General features: G+C 37.3%; 1 protein-coding gene across 1 annotated transcript in view; it reads right to left on the reverse strand.

Annotated features, from left to right (window-relative positions):
* cstf3 (cleavage stimulation factor, 3' pre-RNA, subunit 3) overlaps positions 1-22,410 on the reverse strand; it is a 122,022-nt gene extending 99,612 nt beyond the window's left edge. Inside the window, exons 1-3 of the mRNA XM_028793888.2 lie at positions 22,193-22,410; positions 2,435-2,536; positions 2,184-2,279 (exon numbers count right to left, since the gene is read on the reverse strand). Of these exons, the coding sequence (XP_028649721.1) occupies positions 2,184-2,279; positions 2,435-2,536; positions 22,193-22,219 (225 nt within the window). The 5' untranslated portion in view covers positions 22,220-22,410. The remainder of the gene's footprint in view (positions 1-2,183; positions 2,280-2,434; positions 2,537-22,192) is intronic.
* Positions 22,411-23,620: the final 1,210 nt, after the last annotated feature.

Below are 23,620 nucleotides of genomic sequence, written 5' to 3' on the forward strand. Positions count from 1 at the left end.
ACAAGACTATCTGATGGAGATTATAACTACAAGATAGTCCATTTTTCTTGTTACTGAACATGTGTTTCTGGTTGCCTGTTCAGTGTCACAGTACTAGATTTAGAAAAAAAAAAAATCTAAAATACCCATAACCAAGACAATATCTGCGAGTATTATATTTTATGAACTGAACAGGCCCCCCTTCTCATATACAGTATGACAGATTGAGTTGTCATACCCATACTTCCAGGTAACATTATTTAAAGAAAGATGGCATAAACAGATGAACTGCAAAATGATTATGCCATACTCAAGAATTAATATTTAAGCATATCTGAAACTGGCAGGTTAGTGGGTACTACAAAAAGTACTTTCAGAAAAGTCTGACAAAAGGTTACTTAACAGCTGCTCATACTGACGACATTGCATATCTGATGTTGTATGAAAAACAAACACTTAATGTGTGATGCTGTTCTCTTTGAATATGTATTATATTTTCACTAGTTTGTGAAATATATCCAGGTAAGACAAACACTATACTAAGTAAATAAATCTGAAATAGCAAAATAGTAAACCAGATTAATTTCCATTTTTGATATGCCAGTAGTACTGTCAATCACCACCAGTATTCAAACATCGAGAAATTGCCAGTCATGTCTAAAAACAGTCTGATGCAATGGACTGACGGAAGAGAAGTGGACTTGATTAGACCTTACAGGCTAAAGTTAGTCAACTAACAGTAAATTATAACTATAGCCCAAGATTAAAAATTAAGTATCAAAAAGTACAACTTTAGGACACCTTGATATAGACAATCCAGAGACTCGCTACCATCAGCAAAACACACTTTAATACCTGTGTCTACAAGGTTGATAAATGCTTGCTGCCACCAATAATAGGACCAAAACACACACAACACTCAAACATCAATGTATGAGAGCAGACGCTGACAATTTAATATGCTGTTATATAACATAGGTTTTCAATTGACTTGAGTAAACTAAATTTTAAATACAGTACCATGTATTTTATGAAAACTGTTGTGAATCACTCATCCTTAAAAGTAGGTCATGCACAAAATTCCAGAACAGACCTTTATTCCACAGGTCTACGAAAGTTCATTCAACAAATACAACAGTGAACTTGGATTAAAAGTAACAACTTTCTTAGTAAATAGATAAATACCATTAGTTATTCATATAGCGAGATGGAGCACACTGTTCAGACAGAGTAATTTTAAATCCTAGTGAAAGTTTACTAAGGGGCAATAAAGTTAACAGGGGTCAGCATCCCGGTGCTGTGCTTAACTTGTGTAGTGTTGTAACCATTCAGGCAATTCAATTCAGAAAGGGACCAAAAGCCAATTGGGTAGATATAAATACAGTAGCCATACTCCATGCAAGAACTACTGTATGTAAAATTGTTATTAGAGGAAAATATCAATTTTACAAAACAAATACTGCCTTTCCAGGCTTAGTTTGAATAATCTCAAAATCATCTTGTTCTTTTAGCTTTCCATCTTCATTAACATTCCTATTTTCACAAACTTCGACTGCATTATTAATATACTGTGGGGACAGTGAACAGTGTGCTTAAATTGCTTTCTACTAACAAGCATAAATACTGCATTCATTACTTTAATGTGCAAGGTAGAAAGGGAAAAAGCTAAAAGGTAGAAAGAAAAATCAATTAATACATTACAAACATTAGAGAACAAACTGAGGAATACATTAACTAGAATGTTTCTCTGTACAAAATGAATATTGACAATGTTTTATTCATGATAAAGCTATGAAGAAAATTGCAGTTTTTACCTTTAGCAGTATAAACATGAACCTCCAACAAACTCCAATATATTGGAAAAGTGCTCAAAGAAATGACACAGGAGGCAATAAATTGACACGACAAATAAATAAAAGGCTAAAGCACTCCAATACCATTAAAATGTTTTAATACTGTTGCAGATCCATAATGCAACAATTATGATCAAGTTACCCAAAAAGACTAGGAATAAACCTTAAATATGGCTGCGAATTAGAAATAAAGTACTAGTTTATACCTTTATATTTAAAATAATTTCCAACAAACCTTGATATTTAAAAGTACCATAATGGTGTAAATTTCACATTCTGGCAAAACACATACACACATGCACACACAAATATAATTAAGGGGAGGTTTAAAAAAAATTAAATCATGTTAACCTCTGCTTCAATGTACAGTTTCCAGAATCTGCCAGAACTTGGGAACTGGGCGACAAGTCGCTCATAGGTCTTCCTTGCTTTGTCTATGGGTTGGTTCTAAAAGTAGAAACCATTTAATATTTACATTATTATTGGCAGAAGATGCAAATAACTTGTATTTCGTACATACTCCAATATAAATTCATAACCCACAGAATAAAATAAAACCGCATCCCACCATCATAAGTAAACATAATCCTGTGTGACTAAACCTGTGCTTCTCGTATCAGAATGCTCCAAGCGTCAAGGTCATATGGATTTTCTTCCAGTTTCTTCTCAGCTTTCTTCACCTTCTCTGGAATATACTCTGCTGCCTGTAAGCATAAACATACTAAAGTTAAATATCTAATAAAAAAAGGAAATTTAAGTTTAATTCATGCATTTTGAATTTTCCATTCATACTGGTAAAAACATTAAAAGTAATTCTAAACATCTGCCTGCCACTGAAGACTCAGACAAAAAAAAGATATGAATTAGGGTGACTGCTATCCATTGCTGGCTTAAATCTAAACTTTCTGCAAACACGCACGCAAAGCTCTCCTAAATAAAACATGGAGCAAAATGCAAATGTTGACTATTGACAATTACTCTGTTTCTCCTTGGAATATTTTGTCAATCTTCAAACAAGCTTTTTTAATCTTGGAAATAGAGCTGTAACAAAGAAAAATCAGGTGGTTTTAAAAAGTTCTATTTGAACCATTTATTAAAAACTAAGTATCATTGCAAGTATTCTTAACCGGGCATACTTGATATATAATTTACTAAGGAATTAGTAACTGCTTTTAAATTGTAATTTTACAAATTTGCTCAGAACAGTAAAAGGTTTGTCAAAGTAATGAAAAAATAGGTACACAAAGGGCTGCGTTAAACTTTTGTATCATCTCCACTTTCTTGCAGGGCGCATGGCAACTCACAGCTTTGGTTTGCTAACTAAAAGATAAAACAAAAAATAAAATTATGAATAAAGTCATTTTTTAAAAATATTTTTACTGAAAATAACTTGAACTATTCATCCTTCAGTATGCTCTGTGGACTAAGTGTACATTCAGATCTTCAACTTTGTTTAATAAAATTTCACAAAGCACTTGCTTTGTTGTGAGCTTGCAACCTCCTCCTCACTAGTTGAATGAGTCAAGAAAACACCACTAAACTTCAACAATGATTTTGAAAAACGTCTACAGAACACATTGCAAACTGCAGAAATTGGCAAGTACCCTAACTTCTTGTCTATAAGCCGCGGCTTATCTAAGGAAAAAAGTTGTGAAAATGAAAAAATAGAATATCGGCTTATACATAAGTCCGGCTTATACATCCATCGCGGGGGTTGCGTTCCAGAGCCACCCGCGAAATAAGAAAATCCGCGAAGTAGAAACCATATGTTTATATGGTTATTTTTATATTGTCATGCTTGGGTCACAGATTTGCGCAGAAACACAGGAGGTTGCAGAGAGACAGGAACGTTATTCAAACACTGCAAACAAACATTTGTCTCTTTTTCAAAAGTTTAAACTGTGCTCCATGACAAGACAGAGATGACAGTTCCGTCTCAATTAAAAGAATGCAAACATATCTTCCTCTTCAAAGGAGTGAAGCAAACAAATCAATATGTCTGTTTGGCTTTTAAGTATGCGAAGCACCACGGCACAAAGCTGTTGAAGGCGGCAGCTCACACCCCCTCCGTCAGGAGCAGGAAGAGAGAGAGAGAGACAGAGTTTGTTTTTCAGTCAAAAATCAATACGTGCCCTTCGAGCTTTTAAGTATGCGAAGCACTGTGCAGCATGTCTTTTCAGGAATCAGCTTTACAAAAGATAGCAACGTGAAGATAATCTTTCAGCATTTTTAGACGAGCATCCGTATCGTCTAGGTGTGCAAACAGCCCCCCTGCTCAATCCCCATACGTCAGGATCACAGATAGTCAGCGCAAGAGAGACAGAGAAAAGTAAGTTGGGTAGCTTCTCAGCCATCTGCCAATAGCGTCCCTTGTATGAAATCAACTGGGCAAACCAACTGAGGAAGCATGTGCCAGAAATTAAAAGACCCATTGTCCGCAGAAATCCGCGAACCAGCAAAAAATCCGCGATATATATTTAAATATGCTTACATATAAAATCACAATTTAAATGACCGCTACGCGCGCGTGTGTTGACTCGGTGACGCCCAGAGCAGAAAGAACGCACTCCGGCCGCTCCATGCGGGGAGTGAGAGAGACGCCAATACCTCACACTCTCTCCCCCCTTAAAGAAATTAAATGGGTGCGAGTGAGACCACTGACGTCCCTCCCTTCTATTAGTTATAGGTTATAGTATGTTCGGCTTATCCACGAGTCCGGCTTATCTATGATACGATTTTATTTTAAAAATTTTTGGTCTCCGGCTTATACATGAGTCCGGCTTATAGACAAGAACTTAGGGTAATTTAAATTGACTATTTTTAATAAAATAAATGCGTCAAGTAGCACACACAAAATGACACCGCACTCACCCAGTTACAGGAAAGATTTGTAGATTATAGTAAATCTGCAAGGCCCATTACCAACAATCATTTATTCACATTCCCAGTTTTCAAAAACTAAATGTGCACACTAAGCAGCAGCCTGGCATCAGTTGTGTAAGATAAAAATAGGATAAAACACAGTCTGCCATGCAATTGTTACCACAAAAACGATTAAAGCAGTATAATTTGAGAAAATGTTTACTAATTTGTTTGTCTGTTTAGGCGACTTGGGCTAGAGGAAGGATTTTGGATGGCTACAATGCATGGCACCTTGGGTGTGGGAATGATCAAGGGCAACTAAGAGCATGCTAGAAGCAGATCTCCTCCATGTGGAAATTGTTGCAAGACAAACTGCAGGTAGTTTTGGCAATTCGGAAATTAAGGGAATAACATGAGTAGACATTCAGTCTAGTGTCAAGTGAAAGGTATCTTGGCATAATTTCAAATTAACCATCTTTTTTAGTAAATTAGGAACAGGTTTCTTTTTAATGTTCAGAAGAGACTTCTAAGAATCAATTTCTGATTAAGTCTTGTTGAAAAATATTTGAGGATTATACTGTGAGATGTTCCTGCAAATACCTAGTTTATTTGCTCTTTAAGATTTTTCAGTCTAGTTCACCGATTCGTATTTGTTTCTTTACCATGAATCTTATGGATACCTTCTGTTACTTACATGCATTATGTTCAACTACAGTACAACTTACAGAAAGAAGTCTGGTCAGAGCAGCAAGACTAAGACAATCCACTAGTACTGTGGAACGAATGAACTATGTGCATACTGTATACGTGTATTCCAGGAAAGGCATTTAGCATTATCACATACCATAGGGCAAACAATAGAGAGACTGATCTGGAATGGTGGGTTAAAATAAATAAAAAAAGCACTAGCTAGGATTCTGAATCAATATACAAGATTACTGTCTAAGATTAGTAGATTTGAAAAATAAATTACAACTTCCCAATTTTTCTGCATTTGGTAACTTTTTTCAACCTAGTAAATAACTTTTGCTAATTACTGAACAAACCCAATCTAAACAAGATAGCTTTACAAGAATAATGCTTTAATTTACATATTACTGTCAATGAACTACCGTATATGAACCACACAGCCATGTTTTATGTTACGTTTTACATATTTCATAATTAAACTTTTATTCTACTTTATGATCACAACTAAAGCCATAACCAACCATAACCATAGCAACTAATCCTGTCAAATCAACTATCAAATACAGGAAAAAGGTTACTGAAGTACCACTGGAGCTAGGATGCTTCAGCAGCAATGAGCAACTCCCCATTTGAAAATACACATAATTTCAACTGTAAAACAAAAAATAAAAAGCTCCCCCCCCCCCCCAACCCCATACTCTCTAAAATGCACACTGTAATTGTGTCAATTACAAATTAGTTTCCTCTAGACTGTTGACTTCCATTTAAAATTGCTTACATTATGTAGCTGAAGTTTTGCGTTCAATTCCTTAAAACAGGAGGGGGAGAAAATAATATTGCATTTCATGAATGAGCAGACATTTCAAGCACTCCTCTGCCTTATCAAACCATTATGGTCTCAATGCAAGTAAAGGCTGTATGGTCGTGCATGATAGAGATAGAGATAGAGAGATAGATAGATACTTTATTAATCCCAATGGGAAATTCACATTCTTCAGCAGCAGCATACTGATACAATAAATAATATTAAAGAATGATAATAATACAGGTGAAAAAAAACAGACAATAACTATGTATAATGTTAAATATTAACGTTTACCCCCCCTGGTGGAATTAAAGAGTCGCATAGTTTGGGGGAGGAACGATCTCCTCAATCTGTCTGTGGAGCAGGACAGTGACAGCAGTCTGTCGCTGAAGCTGCTCTTCTGTCTGGAGATGAGATTATTTAGTGGATGCAGTGGATTCTCCATAATTGATAGGAGCCTGCTGAGCGCCCTTCGCTCTGCCACAGATGTTAAACTGTCCAGCTCCAGGCCAACAATAGAGCCTGCCTTCCTCACCAGTTTGTCCAGGCGTGAGGCGTCTTTCCTCTTAATGCTGCCTCCCCAGCACACCACTGCGTAGAAGAGGGCGCTCGCCACAACTGTTTGATAGAACATCTGCAGCATCTTATTGCAGATGTTGAAGGAAGCCAGCCTTCTAAGGAAGTATAACCGGCTTTGTCCTTTCTTGCACAGCGCATCAGTATTGGCAGTCCAGTCTAATTTATCATCCAGCTGCACTCCCAGATATTTATAGGTCTGCACCATCTGCACACAGTCACCTTTGATGATCACTGGGTCTATGAGGGGTCTGGGCCTCCTAAAATCCACCACCAGCTCCTTGGTTTTGCTGGTGTTCAGGTGTAATAAATACGGCATTCTTGGACTTCTTGGAAGTATTTTATATCAGTGCTTCCCAAACGTAGTCCTGGGGATCCACTGTGACTGCAGGTTTTGTTCCAACCAACTACTGTTTTTAATTGGAATCCTGGGCTAATTAAGTGAACTGTTATTTCCCCAAGTTCTGCGTTGAGAACAATATAGAAATTAGGTTAAAAAAAATTAAAATGTACCAAGCAGTTCTATGGGAATGTATTTTTTCTTCAATATTTTCATCTTGTTCTAATTTTTTAATCCATTTACTAATTAGTGGGCTTAACGCTAAAGTAGTTGCAGCCTTTGATTATTCAGTGTTTGCCTGGGTGTCTGCTCTGCTCGTTTTTAATGGTCATTAATAAGATACAATGAATGGGGAAAACTGCACAGAGAAAGGGCAAAAACGTAATGGATTCAATAAAACAGAGTTAAGCATTTAAATTTATAGCAAAAACAGAAATATTTCTAAATGTCTTAAAATGGAAAAATCATAGTGCTGTGCTTTTCTGAATGTAGAAGAGAAAAAAAAATACCAGCTAATTAAATGAGATCAGTGTTATCAACTGTTGTCAGTGATTATGAATCTGGTTGGAACAAAAATCTCCAGCCACATCGGGTCCCCATGACCAAGTTTGAGAACCTCTGCTTTATATTTAAATAAGCAGCACAGTGGCAAAACAGTGTCAAGTGAGCACATTGTTAAAAAAAAAAAAAAATATATGGTTAGATTTCAAATTGCTTGCATATGCATTGTGCTACATACTGGACAGTGCCTAAAAACACCATCAAAAAAAGAGTAATACTAATGTAAATATCTGCCAAATGGCTTGCAAGATCACAACACCTGTCTCCAAACAAAGATGTCTGGAACATAACTGAAATGAACCCAATTTGAAACACTGCATTTGTAATGCATTTGTAAATGTGTGGGTAGCTCACAAAGGAGTCAAAGCAACACAGGCCAGTGGTTGTGAACTTGATTCCTAGGGGAATCAAGTGGGAATCTAGTGACCAAATGTTTTCATTTCAAACAATCGAGCTTTTTCTGTTCCTATTTTTTTTTGGACATATGTTGTTTTGTTCCACGTTTGTCCCATGTGCCATATTTCTGAACTTAACTGCACTGCTTAACCATTTGAAAGCAACAGATACACAGAAGACTATTCAAACAGAGTCAGGAGGGCCAACAAGATGTATGAGACATGCAAGCTACAATGTTTGTACTGTAACAGAGTGTAAACTGTGGTAAAATGGTATCTGCAAATTTCCTTCATCCTTTTGGCATTGCTAGCAGAACCGTAAACTTGTTTAAAAAAAGACTAGGGTATCCAAGACTAGGCAATCCACTTGGATTGCATGGTTCACCAACTAATTGAGAGGATGTTAAAACCACTACTGCGGGTTACAAACTCAAACATATTTCTGTACCTGTGTAAAAACACCACTGTTTACGGGGGGCATTAAATAATTTATCTACCTCAGTAGGAAAGAAAAGAGTTTTCAAAAAAATATTTTTCAATTTAGTCCTCCTTTATATATTTAAAAAAAAACCAAAAAAAAAAAAAACCTGTTTGACCTTCAAAACAGGACATCACAGCTGCCTGGTTGTACTCATCAATTGAAAAACTGTCAACTGAGATTTCTTCAGAACATGGAACAGGAAATTATCGGAGGGGGCCAGCTCAGGATTGTAGGATAGATGGAAAATTCAGCCGCTGGAACCAGCATTCTTGGATGGCAGCCTGTGACTGACATAACATTTGAACTGGCACATTGTCGTGAAGCAGCAGCATGCCTGCTATGAGTTTCCCTCATCTTTTCTTCTTGATTGACTACCGCTAAGCAATCAGTTTATTATGGCTGTCTTGTGTGGCATAAACTCCAGAAGCAAAAGTCGTTCAATATCCCAGAAGACAGAAAAATCTGCAGGCAAAGTCATGGCAACGGTCTTGAACTTTTTTGGGGTGGGGCAGGCGATGTCTGCTTCCACTGCACAAATTCCATTTTGGACTCAGAATTTCTGTAATAGACCCAGCTCTCATCTCCAGTCACCAAACAAAAAAAAAAAAAAAAACAATTCACCTGGTCTCCACAGAGCATCTCCAAGTTTTCCTGACAGCACTGGAGCCCTGTGACACGGTGTCAGCATTCTTGCCCATTTCTTCAACTATTCGGGACACCTTAATTCGTATGACAAAATTAAATCCTTGACTTTCTAGCACATTTCTGTGGAAGTTGCTTCCACAGGCCAGCCAATTTGAGAGTCATCTTCAATGGACTCTCTATCCCACTTAACTGCTTGCTCTAAAATTTTACTTTGTAGGATAATGGGGCAGACTCACCATAAACTGAAGTCATGCGTTCATGGATCTCCTTTGCCTTTTTCCCCCTTTTGTGAGAAATTTTATTACTGAATGTTGCTCCAAATCTAGCATTTTCTTACTTGATTTGCACGAGGACTCTCCTGACATCCCATCTCTTAGAATGTTAAGACTCACACTGAGCCACAACTGTGCATGAGTAACCTTGAAACAACAAGCTTGCTACTTTCTTTCATACACGGGTAGATAAATTATTGAACATCCTTCGTACTATGGACTACATGGACAAACTGTCTATAATAGCATGCATACATCATTAGATATAGACACTGGAAATCGCTTACAACAGCAAGCAACAGAAATGAGAAATAAAAAATTCCTTTGGAAAGCATTATCCCACCTTTCTAAATGTGGACCGCAGATTTAGAGAGTACCATGTACAAATTGACAAAAGAAATAATTTCTCTCCCCAAGTACTTGAAGAGTCACAATATATAGCACACTACAGCCAAGATTCTCTTATTGCAGATGCATGGCGCTGTTCTGATTTCAAACAAGTTTCATTTATTTATTCTGTGACCTTAAACTAGTGTTGTATAGTTTTTTAGCTAATTAGCTGGATATTAGAGGCGATTTTACCATCTATGCTGTTGCATGACGTGTGCTAGTTTATTATATACTGCTGGTTACTTAGGACAGTTAACTAGCCTAATATTTCAAATTCTATAAATCAGTGAAGAATAACTTGGATACAAACTGTATGTGCTCCGTGTTCAATACATAAAATATAGTACATATCTAAAGCATTACCATTTCAAAAATTCTGTTCAAATTCTAAGTACAAAATTGACACATTCAGAAAAAAAATGAAAGTTTTGCTGGACCAGTACATTTGTGGTGGTGGTGGGTGGGGCAGGAAAGGCATATCAATGATGTTCCTAGCAGCATCTGACTAAGGATACAAATATAGTTCTCATACTAGGAATAAAGTTGCCACACTGCCTAAGAGTATTGCCAGGTACAACTTGCATCATTTTTCTCCTAGAACACAATGTAAACTGAAAGGAGAATTGCATGGACAAGCGTTAAAATCTATCCAAAAGATAGAGGAAAGTACAAGCAAGCACCTTTACTGTTTTGCATACAAAAAATAGGGAATTAAACATGGAATTGCAATACATCTTCAAATATCTTTGGAAGAACACTTAAGGCAAATACTGCAGACTTCTTAGAAAAGTTTTGACAAGGATATTATAATAGTGTAATGTCTTGTACTTGCAGTGATTGAAATTTAATCAACTAACGTCTTTGCCCAAAATACATTATCGAAAATTTAAGTACTGTTTGTACGTCTATTTAAATGGATCCTTGGCCTAAAAGTGGAATTTTTATATGTTACTTACCTCATATAATATGAAAATTTATTGCCAATCACTACAATCTTGTGTTTTCAAACAAAATATTAATGTTTTTAACAAGTGTTTATTTTGACCAACACTAGACAATGGCAATCATCAAAAAAAGACAAAAATAAATTGCATTTCTTGTATTGCATAATCCATGTATCATGTCATCCAGTCATGTTCACAAGTTCCCAAACACATTTCAACTAAAATACTGTTAAATAGACCACTTCCAGAAAATGTTCTTGTGAGTGAAAACCGAATGCCCTCAGATTAACAAGCATGTGAATTACAGACATGCCTCACTGGTCAACTATTAAAATTCATAAAGATGTTTATCAAGAAAATACAAGGCTATCATGCTTAACAAGTTAACACACAGAATAAACAAATGTGTTTTCATGTGCTTGTTAGCTTAAGAGATACAACTCCAAGCACCACATGACCAGAGGCGTAGCTAGGGTTTTCAGCGCCCAGGGACAACTGAAGATTTCACGCCCACTCCTGTTTGCCAAAATGCAATGGGGAAGGGAAAGAAACATCAATTTGGCGCCCCCTGGATGCTGCGCCTGGGGACAGCTGTCCCCCCCCAGCTACGCCAGTGTACAGGACCCCCTGTAGTTTGCCTACCGCTTCAACCAGTGCATTTTAAGGATGCCATATTATCTGTCATTCACATCTCCATGTCCCACCTGGATAAGAAAAACACATACGCCATAATTCCGATTAGTTTAGCATTTAATACCACCACCCCATAGAAGCTGATTTAGCACAAACAGCTGGGCTTCAGTTTTTTTTCTCAATGGATTTTGAACCTGACAGTAGAAAAACCACTTGGGCAATAAAATCTTCAGAACCATAAAGCTGAGCAATGGAATCCCCCAGGGACATGCACTCAGCCCACTTTTGGTCACCTTGCTAACTCAAGACTCTACTGCAAGTGTACAGCTCCAACAGCATCATCACGTGGTGGGTTTCATCAGCAACGGTAAGACAAAAGTACAAAATGTAAGTGGAGCTGCTGGTAGACTGGTAAAATTGCAACAACCAGTGTTGATTAAACTAAAAAGAAGATTGTGGATTTCACAAAGACCCCACCCTGCTTACACTCCACTTTACATCCAACGTTTTGTAGTAGAGGGAGTGAAAAGCACCAAATTCCTTGGCATGTACTGGGGGAAGTACCCAACGTGATCTATCAATACTAAATAAGCAAAGCAGCAATTACACTTTCAGCGCTGGTTGAAGGCAATAAGTCTTACCCACCATATCCTCAGTACATTCTTTAGGGGCACCACTGAAAGTGTCCTGACCAGCTGCCTCACAGTTTACTGTAGTATGGGAACTGTAATGCATCTGATCGCAAGTCCATACAAAGGATAGTGTGTACGGCAGAGACCATCATCAAGACTTCTCTCCCTTCCTTCATGGACATATTCACTAAGGGCTGTAACTGAACAGCTTTCAGTATTGTGGGGGTTTCCTCCCACCTTTCTCAATTTCCTTTCCCAGTTTCCATCCTGCAAGAAGGTATTAGAACCCATGGAGCAACACTAAACACTACCTTCTTCTGACAAGTAATTAGTATCCTGAATACAACATTACCCCATGTGGGTGCCCTCGTCATAGGTTCTGATCTAATTATTCTTTTGCTATGCATTCCTTGTTCATTTCCTAATATCCCTGACTGCAGTTTGTCTATATGATGTCTATACAGATGTTGCTCGCGTAAAGCTCACACTAAAATTGACACGTCTGGTCTCAAAGGGCAGAAAGAAAAATTTACTAAAGCAGCTTTGCCAAGTGGCAGAAAAGCTTAAGCAAGTTCAGCAGAACACCATATACGTCTATCATTTCTCTCTGTGAACAGTATGATTCCTCAGATACCCATTTCTCCATGTATTACTCCACTTTAATGTAAAATCCAATAATCCATTCTTCTCTCTGCTACCTGGCTCTTCTCTATTTAAAAGGAAGTTCCAGCTGCAAAACCACATAAACTCACTTCCTCAGGTAATAATTTTGTTGTAGTGCTTTTCTGTGCAAAGTAACAAAACTTACAGATATTGGGGGGGGGGGGGGGGGGGGGGGAGACAGCTTGAAATCATCCAATTTACCAATTGAGTCAATGGGAGTGACAAACCGGCCAATTTACATTGGCAGCTGAACAAATGGAGCACCACTAGTAATTACATATGGAACTTAAGAAAATACAAGGCAGAGAGCATGCACTGAAATATCAACTAGTAATAGTCTCCTTGCATTCACAGTCTGAGCAGTTTTGAGGTTACTAGTGTGCTATTCCCTAATGACACCATCCTCCCATGCAAACAGGACATTAATTACCAGAGGTGGATGGAGAAAGCACTTGCAGCTAACTCAAGTCTGTCTGTCCACAAATACAATGCAAACTTTTGCATCCTTGCCAAACAGTAATTCACACTGTAGCATTTAATATCTCAAACAGGCCCAGCTTTTATCCACAGGTCAGGACACTTAATGATTACCTCTTCAAATTGCGACCAGCAAAATACCTACTTCTGTTAAATGCACATTTGTTTCCAACATTTTTACACCACTATGATTGCACACACACTGTGTATATTTATATACATATATACATACATACATACATACATATTAATTTTGCAGGCTGACATCTAGTCTCTGTATAACAATGAAATGTAAAGGGATGGGGCCCAGCATTCCTGTCACAGATGATTCTCTCACCTATTAATTGAGTGGTATTGCACCTGAACTTCATCCTTCACACTGTGGGTGCCAAGCCCACACAGTGAGTCAGTATGCTTTTTTTTGGACTAAGCCTGACCAAAATATGCAGGTCAACTGTTTCTCGATGGAGAAGACCCAGCAAGGTCAAGCAAGTCAAGGCATTGCTGTTCTGGACAAGGTTCTCTTTAGTTTTAACCTGAAATATGAGGGTCTGTGTATGGCTAGTGCTTTATCTGGCCTCCTCTCCACTTAGGCTAATCTGCTATGAGCAACCCTATTATGACAAAATATTTGTATACTACACAGTTTCAAGAGAAACAGAGGCACATAAATCCCAAGCCAGCAAAGATCACTTTCCAGGTGATGTTAGAGGACAGTCTGAAATTGACCTAGTAGAGGCTGCTGCAAAAACTGTGGCTAGAATGTTGTCTCAGAGCTGTTCTCTTTACAGGCACCGATATTTCACTAAGAACTAAAACAGCAGCTAGTGTTTAAAACAAATGTGGGTGCGTTTGTGGACTTTATGAAGCCACAGACGGTGACTTACAAGCAGTTGCAAGGAGATTATGGTAACCCATTCAATAACAGTGTATGAAATAATGCCAAAAAAACTCACACACTCCTCTCTGTAAGAAGTAGAACAAACATGTTCTCAGCAAGAATGGAGAAAACTTCCACTTAAACATTATCCCCGGTGATGACTGAAGAAACTCCTAAACCTGGTGAATACACTATCTTAGGCTGGGGACTGAGTTCACAGGGGCAATTAAAAGCACCAAAAGATGAAAATACAAACGGTAAATGAAATCTTACCAGAAATGCTGAAAGCACTGAATTATGTAAGAAGTATTTTGGCTGACAAAAACCTCTTATATGTATGGAGGAGATACCACCCTTATACAAACTTACTGGAGTGGTTGTCCTTTTACTTGCTCCTTCATTTATTACGGTTCAATCCTTAGCCTCCCTGGGAAAGTCCATATCTGGGTACTGGAACAGACACAGTATCTCACGCATGAACCCTGAACCAAGGAGAGGGCAACAAAGAACTGAGGAACATTATACCAAGTACCTTTCCACTGATATTTGGCTGCACATGGGAAGTTACAGATTTATCTATATGTACCATATAGACTTGGAACAACTTGGTTACCAAAAACACATACAATCTCCTAGTCAATCTATTTGGGTAGCAATAGTTGCATCTGAGGAAGAAAAAAAAAAATAAAAAATCGGTATTAAATGGATCAGGATTTTGCCAAGAATGAGTCTAGTCTCATGTCCTGTTGAACAGGATTGCAAGGCAAACCTTAAGACAGTAAACAGCTTGGGAACCCATGCACTGCATCTCTGTAGACAACAATGATGTCCTCTTGGTCCAAGGCCAACTGTAGTGAACTTGAGGTAACAATCATCTTCTCCAAATCTGAGGTCACTGGTTACTAACAAGAGATGCCAAGTGTCGGGAGAAATAAATCTCACACTGTAAGGCTCCTATATAAGCAATGAATATAATATAATGAATATAATATGGACCTAGCTAAGAGGCTAAGACTCTAATTCTACACTGTTGTATGGAGACTGAATGGAAATAAACTGCTTTTCTTTTTTTCAGTATTGGAAAGGAAGCTACAGTAACTTTGTATAATAGTATTTGTTACAGTACGGCCTGCTGACTCACGTATGGCAGTCGAAGCGGCCCACCAATGGTAGTGAGTTTGACATTCCTGCTCTAGACCCATTCTTTGCAACAGGGTGAAGAGCACAGAAGTACTTTTATGCTGGAAGCAAAATAAAACTCGAAGATACATTCTCTCAAATAACAGACATTTCCAGATAAATTGACTCACTCAGTCAAAGAGAGGGGATGGGTTAGTGACATTGTGACTTGTCCTAACAGGCCAAATCATGCAGTTATGAAAAGTTAATTATATTCTGCTCCCATTCACCTAATAATCTAAACAAGTGCATGGTCTTATATATCCTTAAACTGTTAACACACCTTGACCATTCCAATAATTTCAACATGCACCCAACAACAAAACTTTGAAGGACAACAAAACCCAAAAGTACACAGTAATTACTAGATCACTGAGCTAAATAGGAAGTGGCCCATAGTGTATAGAGGTAAAAAACAAATGCACAAGATGTGAAAAACATCATTAATGTTCTGAAAAAGTATAACTAGTAGGAAATGACAAAACAATCTGCCGGTCTCAGTTTATGTATTGTAATTCCTACTAGACAATAGTACAACGGACTATTAACAGATTTAATACAGAGTATAATAAAACACAAATAGTTAATATAATTTCAAAAAAACTGCAAGGCATTAAACAGCGGGGATGACATATTGGGAAAAGCATTAAAAATAGTTAGGTTCTATGGTTACATTTGTGCACCTCAAGGGATGCATCAAGCAAATTTTCACTTTTGACAGAACAACTCAATGGTACATCCATTTTCTGCATCACATTTACAATTTTCCCTCAGAATCCATGTATAAGCATACTCTGAATAACACCTCAAGACCACTAAAGTCTTCCCAAAAATATTTTTCTATTACTTACCCCATGTAGTTGGTAGTGATGGCCAAGAAAAATTTATATTGTTTCATGCATGAATTAGAAATAAATGATACCAGTATAAATTCAAAAGTAAAGGCAATTTGAAAGTTAGAAATAAATGATACCAGTATAAATTCAAAAGTAAAGGCAATTTGAAAGTTACATGGTAACTGCAACATATACAAGGCTAAAGCAATACAACACACTCGCCATGGCTAATGGGTACTTTGAACACTCTACCATTACTCTAGCTGAAGCAAAGACCAAATGAACATGGATGCTCCACTGAGGGATTGAACCAATGCTGAACTGCACTGTGGTGACATTCCTTTGGGAAGTGGGAGGGAAACCTGCTGAAATTCACCGAAGGATGTTGGCCCAATACAGAAGTGACAACGTATTCCATCCCAACCCATTTTACAGCCCTGATCTAGTGGAACAATACAAGTATAACATTGACCTGCAGGGAGACTATGTTGAGAACGGATATAACTGATGTTCATCTACTCAGTTACCAGTATTAAAATCATCTATATGCTATACCGATTCCTCTCCCACTTGGACAGAGGCAGTGGTGCTGTAAGAATTATGTTTCGACACTTCTCTAGCGCCTTCAACACAATCCAACCTCTGCTCCTTAGGGACAAGCTGACAGAGATGGGAGTAGATTCATACCTGGTGGCATGGATCGTGGACTATCTTAAAGACAGACCTCAGTACGTGCGTCTTGGGAACTGCATGTCTGACATTGTGGTCAGCAACACAGGAGCGCCACAGGGGACTGTACTTTCTCTGGTCCTGTTCAGCCTATATACATCGGACTTCCAATACAACTCGGAGTCCTGCCACATGCAAAAGTTCGCTGACGACACTGCTATCGTGGGCTGCATCAGGAGTGGGCAGGAGGAGAGAGTATAGGGACCTAATCAATGACTTTGTTAAATGGTGCGACTCAAACCACCTACACCTGAACACCAGCAAAACCAAGGAGCTGGTGGTAGATTTTAGGAGGCCCAGACCTCCATGGACCCCGTGATCATCAGAGGTGACTGTGTGCAGACCTATAAATACCTGGGACTGCAGCTGGATGATAAATTAGACTGGACTGCCAATACTGATGCTCTGTGTAAGAAAGGACAGAGCCGGTTATACTTCTTAAGAAGGCTGGCGTCCAACATCTGCAATAAGATGCTGCAGATGTTCCATCAGACGGTTGTGGCAAGCACAGTTAACATTATACTAAGTTATTGTCTGTTTTTACCTGCATTATTATCAATCTTTAATTTAATATTGTTTTTTGTATCAGTATGCTGCTGCTGGAGTATGTGAATTTCCCCTTGGGATTAATAAAGTATCTAAAAGAGAAATTGCCTGTACTTTTTGTTTCTCCCTCATACAATGGAACGAAATGGTGACCCCCACTATGCATGGTAAATGATGTGAACAATGTCCGTGGCAGGAAAAAAAAAAATTCTCACTTTACTCCTGTTGCATAACCCACAAGCCTGTTACCTATTGATGAAGTCAAAATGTGCAACAGGCAGTCATCATTTTGATAAATCATGTTAATGTTACTTACTGAAAAAGAGGTGTTCACCAAAATTTGGAAAATGCAGTTCAAAAACTCTACTTATGAAGACAGAGCTCTTGACCAATGAATGAGGGGAAGAAACGAGCCTTGAATTTATAAACAATTATGTAAAGGAATCTATTTATGATGTATGTCGCTTTTTCCATAACTTAATATTTTAGCCAGGAATGCTTGTATTTTGCACATTCTGAGCCAATACCTGGATAATTGACATGCGGATTATGAGAAATGAGTAACAGGACAGTTTGTTTTTTTTCTCTTTTCAATGGACATTTTTCACATTGTTTGCTACTGTACAGCACAGGTCAGCAATATGCTCCATTATAAAATTTTATCCTGCTGTTCTGCATGAAAACACGAGACTACATTTTTGTTGTCCACCATTGCAGAATACATGGGATAAATAACATACAAAAAACATTCTGGCTGCAGTACTTTTACTCCCCCCTATATACTAGGCTGTGATATACCTGAACAGGTCACAAAATGGAAATGTATACAGCAGAGGGTGGTTTAATGCTAAGGTGAAAGGAGATGTTATGTTCAGGTACCATGGGAATATCCAGAGTGTTCACATGTGACGTTCAATATTTCCACTGCTTTGTGTTCATGTGACTTCCAGATCTGAGTTTTAGAGAAAGTGAGAGATCACTGTTTTCCTTCTTGTCGCAAAAAAAAAAAAAAAAAAAAAAAAAAAAAAAGATAAAAGGCAAAGTAAATGAACAGTCCTCTCTATCCACGGATCGAAAATATTCTGAGGGCGGAAAAAAAATGAAATTGCAGTGTGCGCCACAAAGTATAACCTGATTTTACTGCAGGTCAAACGCTATGTTGATCTCATGTGAATGACCTGTGAGCATAAGCCTGCTGTAGCGTCTCACCATAGGAGTTGAATAAAATGTCTCAAAGGAGTAAACTTTCAGCTCCTATATGGCAGCTGATTGCTGAACCACCACACTGCACTTCAGCAGGGGGTCTCTGCTCTATTCTATAGAGCAATAAACAGTATTCACCAGCAATTGGCTTTTATAAAAGGAAAGCTCTATCACTCACCTGTACCTTGAAGTCAATATTCCCTAAACAATACAATATAACAACTATTTATAATTATTAAAACGCAATCTAAAGATCTAAAGTATGCAGGAAGATGTGCATTGGTTAGATGCAAGTACTGTGCATTTTTCATATAAGGAACTTGAGCATCCACGGATTTAAGTACAAGTGTTTGTGTGGTACTGGAACCAATCCCCTGCGGATATGGATGGCCGACTGTAATTAAGTCAGTAAAGCACTGTCCCAAAAAACAAGCTGACCACAAATAACTTGTCTTGCTGTAAATAATTATTGACCTTTCACCTTATTCAGTATACACTATGTAACACCTTGGCTAGCGTGTGGGGCATAATTATCCATGAATTAATATAATGAGAGATTTGATTTTTTCTTAGTTTGTTAAATTCACCACTACTTTTTTCTTTGTTAACCCAAGAATTTTGCAGTGATGCCAGAGAAAAAAAAAATTTTTTTGGAGAAAAGACAGATGCAAATTGAATGGGACTCAATGGTTTAAAAAAAAAAAAAAAAATATCTCACACAACTCATGTTGCATAATAAATATGTCCATTATTCATATTCTCAGACCATGCACAATACATGCTTTTTGGTAAAATACCAATACTTACTTCTGGAGAACTCAGTGAAAAAGTAAAAAAAAAAAAAAACAACAATAATGTGCATTTAAAATGAAGCTACACCACTCCTCTTCATTCTCTGGTCAAAAATCCTGTCTTCCACACAGACTGATTGCACTGAGCATATATCTTTGAATTCAAAATTAAACATTACCCCAAAACCAGGTGCACAAATCTTAGTCATTTGATACATGGACAAATCCAGAGGATCATATGTGCAATTCTTGCACACTTATGATTCTGCAGCCCAACATTGTGCTGTTAACTATGCATCTTAAATGTGTTTTCTGTATTAAAACAGGAAAATGCATTTATGATACCTATTTAAATATTTTTACATGATTATTTTATTCTCTCTCTATCTATATACACACACACAAAAGTTTGAATTACTACATTATACATTTCTGACACAATGAGGAATGCAACACCCCCTACACTCGGACTATATTATGAGCCAGTGTCTAATCCTAAAAATAATGAAAGGAATCAATTAACTTAAACAAGTAGTTTAAAAGAATCAATTTAGTAAAGTGAATCGAAAAGCCCCTCACTATTAGCTGTAGGACTCTCACATGTGAATTAATTTTTTTTAATTAGGTATACTTCGTTAATAGACCTTAATATATTTTAATATTGATAACGTTATCTATGAGTTATCCCACTGGAAACCAGTGGCATCACTAGGGAAGTGCGGACCACACCGGATGACATCAAAATGACTAAAACTTTGGGGCAGTGCTTCTGACTTGGAAGAAAAAAAAAAACAAAAAAAAAAAAACACCCAAAGCACTTGATGTAACGCTGCCCATTAATAGTTGGGATTACTGCACTGCATTAACTGTCCGGGTAATTTGCCTTAATTTTAATTGATTTACTATTCAAGATTCAAACCCCTTGTTTCTTTTTTCCATGATTAACAGCCAAACAAAAATGAGATTCAAAACAAACCACAGTGCATGACCAGCTAACCTGCGTCCATCATGTATCTGCCAATAAAAAGGTGAAAGTCTCAGTAATACCAGTTTGTTCAGGCCCCCACACATCTCGACAGTGGTCACTAGAAAAAACAAATTTGGAAATGTCTGATGTACTGGATGACAGCCTGCACAAGCCATTGAATTAAATAACAGGTTTAACTAAAAGAAAGAACTAGCTTCCAATTAAGAAACTGTTGGGGTGACACTTAACAGAGTTTGAGGGCGCGACTTAACTGGTCATCTTTTGGCTCACTTCATATCAAATTTTTTTGGCTATCACTTAAGGAAACAAAATTCACAGGACGGAGTCTTGAAAAACAAGGCAATTAAAATAAGTGGATATGATGTCCGTTTACAAGAGAAACTGGTCACCAAGTAAGAAAGTCGCAGGAAGGAAATCCTGTAGCCCTCCAAGGACACTTGCAGTTTAAGTATAAGATTCTGATAATGAGTTCTATTCATCAAGTCACCCCGGGGCCTGCAGGGGTCTTAACCTGGCCTTCATTACCGAGCTGGGTGACACGACACCATCCTTAGTAACGCCACCCCTACGAACTACCACTTCCAGTGCCGTTCCCGTGAAATTTACTGGTGGGAAAAATCGGAACTCACGTGTACGTGAATCGGGGAACAAATCGCCTGGAAAAGTACATTTAGCTTGCCACATTTATCAATAAAGTTTAAATATGAAATGCTTATGGTATATATGCAAACACGTTTATGGTACCTAGTGTTTTGAAAGCTGCGTTAACTAGTGAGATTTGTGCACCTTAACTTTTCAATCAGAAAACAAACGCCATCCGGACAAGTTCGCCGCTTTTTTGAAACGTAAAGGAAACAACCCCGATTTTCTGGCATAGCAACCTGCTGCTCATTTTCTCAGTTGAGCTCTTTGAGAAACTTGGACACACACCACCCATTACTTTTACTGAGGGCGTATTTATAGATCAACTCATATGGTTTTACAATTGAGGCATTGGCAGATTGTGTATTAGCTCAAAGTGAGGGAACAGCAAAGCCTGAACATTCAACCAGTAACCATACAAAGTACCAGCCCACGCAGATCAACAGTTACAAGCTACAAAAGAATCGCGTTAAAAACCAGGAAAAACGCACGCACGGATTATCAAAAACTGCAAATCAAAATTTAGTTTTTCACGCCCCGGAATAACGACACGTTTTTAAAAAAAAAAAAAAAAAAAAAAAAAAGTGTCCCTTCGCCGGCTCGTTAGCGTCACGATCATCATTGCTGACCACTGGAGAGACCGGAGAACCAATTTAAATAAGATAGTGAACCGAGACCATTATCCATGCCATTAAAAACAAAAAAATTACATGAAAAACCTACGCCACTTTCAGGAGAAATTCTTTATATGTAGTTTGCTTTATCAAAAATGCCGTTTCCAAAATGCATGTGCAAACACAAGCTTGGCCTACTGAAGCACTACGAAATAATAAAGACAACTTAAAAAAAAATCAAACATCAGCGATTTAGAGGAAGCAGACTTAATGACTGGTTGTGTCTGGTAATTCATAAAAGCTTAATACAGTGTCCTACTCTTTAAAAACACAAATAATCTTCCTAATGGGAATAAACAGTCAAAAACAGGCCAATTTTAAATATTTACAGAAACGTTCAAGAATAGAAGCACAGTGTTAGTCACAAACCGAATTTAAACAAGCAAGTTTTAATTTTTAATCAGTCCAGTGCGGAAAATAACATAGAACACCAAGCTACAGCAAATAAAATAAACTGCAAACAGGAGGCCGCGATCCTACCGTTTAAAATGAAGGCATGGGTTTCACAAACAAAACAGAGACTCACCTGGTCGGTCGCTCCTTCTAACGACATGGTTAAGAGATTTGTTAAAACCTATTAATGGTTAAGAAAACGATGTACTGTACAGAATTAAAAAAAATAATAATAAAATAAAAAAGAACCCCCTTCTCTAACTACACCCCTATCCGTTTCTGTAACCTCACAGATAAAATGGCGTCCACAAGCACCGCCTTCCAGCAAGACCACGTGCAGAAGCGCCCCCTATCGATACGAGACAGCAATACAACGAAGTCACCTAAATAGAAGGCGGGTATTCAGTTATGGGGTGGAGCTTCTAATGGTTCGTAGGCGGTCCCAAGAAGCTGCGCGGTGATTGCTGCATTAAATACAGTAGCTGACTAACTGTCAGTTTCCAAAGCAACGTATGTAAAACAAAACAAAACATGCTACTTAATTACAGCAGAGTTAGCCAACTGAAATATTCGATATATTCTGCGAAACAACTGGCAGCTCTGTCTAATAAAATTCTACGATCCTAAAATTTTAGTAGATTAATAATTTATGGCATAACGGAATTGTACAAGTTGCCTTTGAAACGTTCCAATATTTACCAGGATGTCCTATTATACAGGAAACACTTTATAAGCATATTTTTTCTCCCCACAATTGCCAGTATGGAACAATGAGTATATTTTAGTTAAAAGGAAATCCTTATTTTTGGTGGTATAAAGAAATTTTGACTTTAATTCGCGTCTTGGATATTTCTTGAAAAATAATGAATTGTGTAATAAGTTCAATTTAGATTGTTAAGTAAATTAATATAAAATGGTTTTGAAAGATGTTCCTTCAGATAACCTAGTAAAAGGGTAAATTACATATTTTACCAAAGTGCAGTTATTAAAATACAGTATGTGTCATTAAGAAACATAAATTTAGAACTAAAACGTAATAAATTATTAAGATAATCTTGAGTAATGAACTTTATCCAGGAAAGTGTAAAGATACGTTAAAAAATATACAAAAAATGTTACTACGAAATTTACTACTAAAATTATAACAAAATATATTTCTTTTCCTATGCCCCAAAAAGCAAAATTAGTGCAGTTTAAAACTTTGAACGATATGGAGTATTTCCTTCTAATGACTTTTTAAGGTTGAAATTTAATTTATACAGAATTAATTGTTTTTATTGTAACAATAACTATTAATCATATACTCTACTGGAAGGTTTTTGGGGTTCTGCAAACACATGGCAGTTTGCAAAAAGTATCCTAACTTTTTGTTTATCAAGGACAATATATTTAACTATGATCAATAATATTTTAGTTCAATTTAAATACTCCATAATGTACACAAATGAAGATTTCTAAAATCTCTCCAAATCATCATTGTTTAAGAATTGGCAATATTCTTTAATTCTTTAAAAATATGAAATCTAATCATGCACTCAGCCTATCCTTTCTATATGAAACG

This window comes from Erpetoichthys calabaricus, chromosome 2 (assembly GCF_900747795.2).
Source record: "Erpetoichthys calabaricus chromosome 2, fErpCal1.3, whole genome shotgun sequence".
NCBI lineage: Eukaryota > Metazoa > Chordata > Cladistia > Polypteriformes > Polypteridae > Erpetoichthys > Erpetoichthys calabaricus.